The sequence below is a fragment of the Oncorhynchus tshawytscha genome, linkage group LG20 (assembly GCF_018296145.1).
Source record: "Oncorhynchus tshawytscha isolate Ot180627B linkage group LG20, Otsh_v2.0, whole genome shotgun sequence".
In the NCBI taxonomy this organism is placed as follows: domain Eukaryota; kingdom Metazoa; phylum Chordata; class Actinopteri; order Salmoniformes; family Salmonidae; genus Oncorhynchus; species Oncorhynchus tshawytscha.
This window is the reverse complement of record NC_056448.1, coordinates 42232276-42238106: the sequence shown is the minus strand read 5'-3', so window position 1 is coordinate 42238106 and position 5831 is coordinate 42232276. Positions and strand designations below refer to the sequence as shown.

The 5831-nt window shown below is 42.0% G+C and overlaps 1 protein-coding gene across 1 annotated transcript; it reads right to left on the bottom strand.

Annotated features, from left to right (window-relative positions):
* Nucleotides 1-217: 217 nt before the first annotated feature.
* macir (macrophage immunometabolism regulator) lies at nucleotides 218-4811 on the bottom strand. Its single transcript, XM_024381483.2, has 2 exons — nucleotides 4557-4811; nucleotides 218-1913 (listed from the first exon to the last, which is right to left on the bottom strand). The coding sequence occupies exon 2, from the start codon at nucleotides 1908-1910 to the stop codon at nucleotides 1224-1226; it is 687 nt and encodes a 228-aa protein (XP_024237251.1). The 5' UTR covers nucleotides 1911-1913; nucleotides 4557-4811; the 3' UTR covers nucleotides 218-1223.
* Between the last annotated feature and the right edge of the window lie 1020 nt (nucleotides 4812-5831).

The window sequence follows — 5831 nt, the reverse complement described above, 5'->3', positions numbered from 1 at the left end:
TTGATTGTGTAACAGTCAGTGGTTTACATTAAACCCACATTTCCCTGGTGCTTGGCAAGAGCAAAATAGTAGTGTAGCGGAGTGAGCTTTCACATTTAAAAAAAAAAACTTTATTTAACTAGGCAAGTCAGTTAAGAAACAAATTCTTATTTACAATGATGGCCTAGGAACAGTTGTGTTAACTGTCTTGTTCAGGGGCAGAATGACAGACTTTTTATTACCTTGTCAGCTCGGGGATTTGATCTAGCAACCTTTCGGATTACTGGTCTAACACTCTAACCACTAGGCTACCTGCCGCCCCTATACATCCACACACATACAGACATACAGTAGCTTACATACAGTACTGCTGGGGCTAATGCTAATTGCTATGGATGTATAGCGCAGTACTGTTTTGGCTAATGCTAATTGCTATGGACGTATAGCGCAGTACTGCTGGGACTTATGCTAATTGGTATGGATGTAGAGTGCAGTACTGCTGGGGCTAATGCTAATTGGTATGGATGTAAAGTGCAGTACTGTTGAGGCTAATGCTAATTGCTATGGATGTATAGTGCAGTACTGCTGGGGCTAATGCTAATTGCTATGGATGTAGAGTGCAGTGCTGCTGGGGCTAATGCTAATTGCTATGGATGTAGAGTGCAGTGCTGCTGGGGCTAATGCTAATTGCTATGGATGTAGAGTGCAGTACTGTTGCGGCTAATGCTAATTGCTATGGATGTATAGTGGTTAAAAAGTAAAGGTGTGTTGTAGTTGAGGATGCAAGGTCTGTAAAAACATATGTCTAACAGTGCAGTCCAATGCAGAAAAAAAGGGGCCAGTTGGAGAGGCATTGGTTACACATCCCTTACCATTTTTAAAAAGGTGCGCGCGCACACACATACACACACACACAGTCAATAAATACGTTTACCAGTTATTGCTAATCCTGACGAACTTCACATTTTTGTATCTAAACGACCCCCGTTTTCAGTGTACTAACTTAACAATTTGTGTTCACTGGATTTTTACGTATACGTAAGCATGCGTCTCATTTCATCAAGAGACCTGCTTAGTTTGTCACCCTCGCTTCATAATAATAACAAGATTAGTGGTCTCCGCAAGTGTCCCCTTAAAGGACTATCCTATGATCTGAGTAGGGAGAGAAACGCACAGCCGGAAATAGCACCCAAATCCCATGGGAGTGGATGAGAGAACAGGCGGGTGGTGACTCTGGTGTTGCTTCATGTCTTGTTCCTGGTGAACATGCGCTCGCTCCGCAGCGTCAGGTGCTGGAGCTGGAACTGCAGCACCTCTGTGTCGGCCGGAGGCTCCTTGACACTCATTTTGTCCAGGTTGAGGTAGTCCAGGGACTTGGACTGGGCCCTCTTCCCCTTGAGAAGGCAGAGGGGCAGGGGGCCGTGGTGCAGGGCCCTTCCTGGGCCACCCTCCCCTTGGGACAGGGGCCTGAGGTAGGGGTCACCTGAGCTGGGCATGCGCCTACGCCGGCGCCCGTTGACCACGGGGATGTCGTATGGCTGGTAGTAGCGGTTTTTGGCTTTGTATATGCGCGACGCCCGGTGGATGCCCAGGTCCATGGGTTTGGGGACAGAACTGGGCAAGGCCTCTGATGCTGTTGACGTTGTGGTGGTCGGTGTGGTGATAAGGGTCTTCTCTGGGTTGGGAGACCACTTGTGTGCTAGTTTTAGCAGCTCCTCGCCAGTGGTGAAGCCGACTAGGTAGTTGGAGTCCATGTGGAGAATCTGGAAGCCTGAAACAGTACTTTTGATGGGGGAGCAGGGGGTGCTGGCACAGCGGGGCCTGTCCCCTGTATCGGGTTTCAGCATGGCTTTGACCTCTGCAGCAGCAGGTAGAACAGAGATGGGTGTCCTGGACACGCCACTGACATCCATTTCCATCTTTACCGACATGACCTGACGAGAGATATAAATAAATATTTATCTCATATATATATATATATATATATAAAAGAGAGAGAGAGAGAGAGAGAGAGAGAGAGAGACAGAGAGACAGAGAGACAGACAGACAGACAGACAGACAGACAGACAGAGACGGGGATGAAGAGAGCAAAAACAAAATAATAACTACAAAAGTCATCATCTCTTTTTAAAAAATTGTTCAAACCATTCTCAGACACATGGTCCACACAATGATACTTTGTAACTGATTTTTTAAAATCAAAATGTATTCAAGGAATTAATTGTTAGTGATTGGCCAAGGTGGCAATGGTTTCATCCTTCAGAACACTGTAATAACACTTTGACCTTCCTTTGACCTTGTGGCATTCTCCCAGATGTGAATTAGTCTGACAAATCACATACTGTAGGTCTTTCCATTCATTAACATTTAGAGGAGATCCCATCCACATCTCTTAACCCTCATACCTTTAAAAGGTGATGACGGAGGCCATCACCTAAAGCTTGCACTCAACCAATGTGTAGCAAGCAGCCCAGCCCTACTAGCTTAAAATTAACATATGGTCATGTGATATTGGATGAGAGAACAGGAGATTGAAATCAGCAGCAGAAAAAAATACCTTTCAGTCCTTGAGATGAAAACAAAACCTGGAGCAACAGTAGTATCCAGACATCAAAAACAGAAATGGATAACAAATGCCTGGAAAGTATTAAGACTTCAATAGCTTGTCCAGGAGTGTGGGAAGGGCACGACAAACATATTTAACAAACTACTTTTTTGTTTTACCTTTATTTAACCAGGCAAGTCAGTGAATTCTTATTTTCAATGATGGCCTAGGAACAGTGGGTTAACTGCCTGTTCAGGGGCAGAACGACAGATTTGTACCTTGTCAGCTCGGGGGTTTGAACTTGCAACCTTCCGGTTACTAGTCCAACGCTCTAACCACTAGGCTACCCTGCCGCCCCTTGGTGAGGAAAACAAAACTTAATGTGGCTTAATGTTCTAAAACGAATATGTACAAACACTTGCAGTGAAAATCTGCAGTGGTATCCATCGTCCCTTACAATATTTGTAATTATTCATATTCTAGCATGTGTAATTTCACTCATGCATATTAGATATCATTGGGAAGAGTATGTGCTTGATATTGATCATGTGGAGGCAGGCAGACCTAGAATATAATTACAGTGCAGGTACACGTGTTTACAATGCATTGGTGTGATTGCACATTTGTGTTTTTGGTGCTTGTTTGCACAGTGAAATGACATGCAGCTTCCCACATAGTAAGAACCATCACACTAACACTACAGTTTATTTACATACAAATAACAGTAAGTGACCTACTCGTTAATGTCACTGCACCTCCCAATGTAATAACCATGTAAATACATGTTTCTAGGGACACTTCAGTTTATATTAAGTGATAATGCCAGAGAAGCCGGTGTTTGGAGGATATATTGGCACGGTGTTGTTAGGCCCGAGACGAAGTCAAGGTAGCACGAGGGCCGGGAAACCGTGCCAATGTATAATCCAAACACCGGCTTCCAGCTGAGGTATATATCATAATATATACAACCATGCATGCAACTGTGGGTGTTTACACTCCAGGCCTATTCCAAAATACATTTAACATAATTGTGAACTAAGTTAATTTCTTATCCCCTTAACACCATTGTGACATTTATGTCCAGGGAAAAAGATAAGCATTTGATAGGCCTTTAGGCTCGTCTGTTTACACACAGTAGATATTTTTATGGTAATGACAGGCTATTTATAATATCACTAATGCACAGCTTGTGGTGGTTGATGCGCCTCATTCAATCAGTTGAAAGGAGGCCCATCCTAAAAAAAAAAACTCTAGCCAAATAATACTATTGCGTCATGCTTGGCATCTTCATTTTGCTTTCAAATGAGGCCCATGCCCATCCCTGTATGAATTATGGAATTCTACGTTCAAGGCCGTTTAAATGTCAGCGGATAGCAAACTGTAATTTATGTTGGCGTCGCAAATTATATAGACATTATTGCAACGTAAATGTTTCCAAGTCATAAATAGATGTCCGTCTGCGCATCCCGTCTCACACACCTGTCATCTGAAATCCTTCATCTGAAATCCATACGCGCTCTCAATAGAACATAGGCTACGAAAGGGATTCGGGCTAATACATTTTTTCACGATAATTTGACGCAGTATTATGAATAAAATACGTTAATTTAAGCTTTAATGTAATTATAGAGATATATTAAAAGAGCTTTCCCACAACAAAACCATTCGACACAGGCCGGTTTTATCCTGTTTTTCCCCTGCTGGCAGGCTGGGAGGAAAATGTTAGGCAAGAAAGACCACCATGGAACAAAATCAACATGGAGAGATAACATTGAGTTCGTTTTCAACCGTATGCATGGCAACAACAAAAAAAGCAATCTGCAAAAGCAATCTTAACATGAATATTAATAAAACTGGTGTTATTCATTCCGGGTAGAGAGCAGTCTGTTGTCCACCATTACAATATGGTGCCATTATATGACGATTCGGTTGATTAAATGTAGTCTATTGAAACAACATCTTTAAATGTAGGTGTTTAATTCGAATAATACATCTCCAAACATGCTAGAACGATAAAACAAGGGAAACAAACCTGTTCAACAGCAAAGCCACCCGACGTTCACGCCTCTTCTTATTTGAGCCAAATCGGAGAGGAAGAGGCAAAACGAGAAGGTTTACTCCGCCCAAAATCTCTCCACGTTCAGCAAATAATTAATTATTAAGCAAGTGAAGAGTTTTTGTATGGGAGACATTTAGTGTCGAATTTAGTCAATATAGAAAAATGCATTTCTATTTTGATACGTGAGGCTTATTTGATCTAATAGAAGTTTCGTAATGCTTAGGCTGTTATGAGTGTACTGACAGTGATGCACGTGACCAGTGGTGACACGTCATTCAGGACAGGTTGGGGCAGAGCCGCACATTTTCAGCAAAATAAAATAAATATATATTTTTTGGGGGGCTTGCCTATTTTACATATTATTTTGACATTAATACGTGTCACATATCAGTTTTCAAACAATGTAAAAAAAATATATATATATATCATCGAGTTAATAAAGCCACGTGCAAACAGGTGTTTCAGCCTAGCCCAGTGCTTTCTGTAGTGGTGAGGCAAGCCAGCAGAAAATAGGAGCATTGCGCTGTGATTGGCTCAGTGTTCTGTCACTCATGGGGACACTACGTCACAGGCCAAGTCTAAATCCCTAGTAAGGGTAGACATCAAATATTTAAGCCCTTTGGGTCCTGCCATAGAGGAAGGCTCAAGGTCATTGGCCACATATAAAATGACGTCAAATCATGGTATATGTACATTAGCATTGATTGGACTGATCATGTGAAAAATATTAGCTCAGTCATCAGGAATCAAGTTGACAATCTACTAGCAAATCCTTTATAATCCTTGTCATATGAAGATAAATAATGAAGAGAAATTCTAGATAAAACGTATCGGTGCTCATCGGCCATTGGACATAAACATTACACAAGTTGGAAATCGCAAATTCAACAATGAGTGGTTTGTAAGGAATCAGTGGCTAACTGTAAGCATTGCAAAGCAATCATTGGCCTGCTATTCAGTGGAGTGGCTGTGTGGATGTTTTCCAAGTTCCCACTATAAATCCAGAGAATGCCAGACTTTGATGACAACATTTGCCCACACAGGACTGCCATGCCACCTACCTGTTTAAGTGAGCACAGCACAAGACGAGTCCAAAAATGTATTGGAACGTTATGCTGCTGCATAAATGATGTAATATGCAAGGGAGAGATGTATACTGTAGCTAGGAAAGTAATACTAAGTGTATGTTGTGTAGTAAGCTGTTAGTAGCCCATGTGCCTCACCCTAATAATTTGGTCTATTTTCACC

What these genes read in the sequence shown, in the direction of transcription:
- macir (XM_024381483.2), bottom strand. Translation starts at nt 1,910, where the DNA reads ATGTCGGTAAAGATGGAAATGGATGTCAGTGGCGTGTCCAGGACACCC.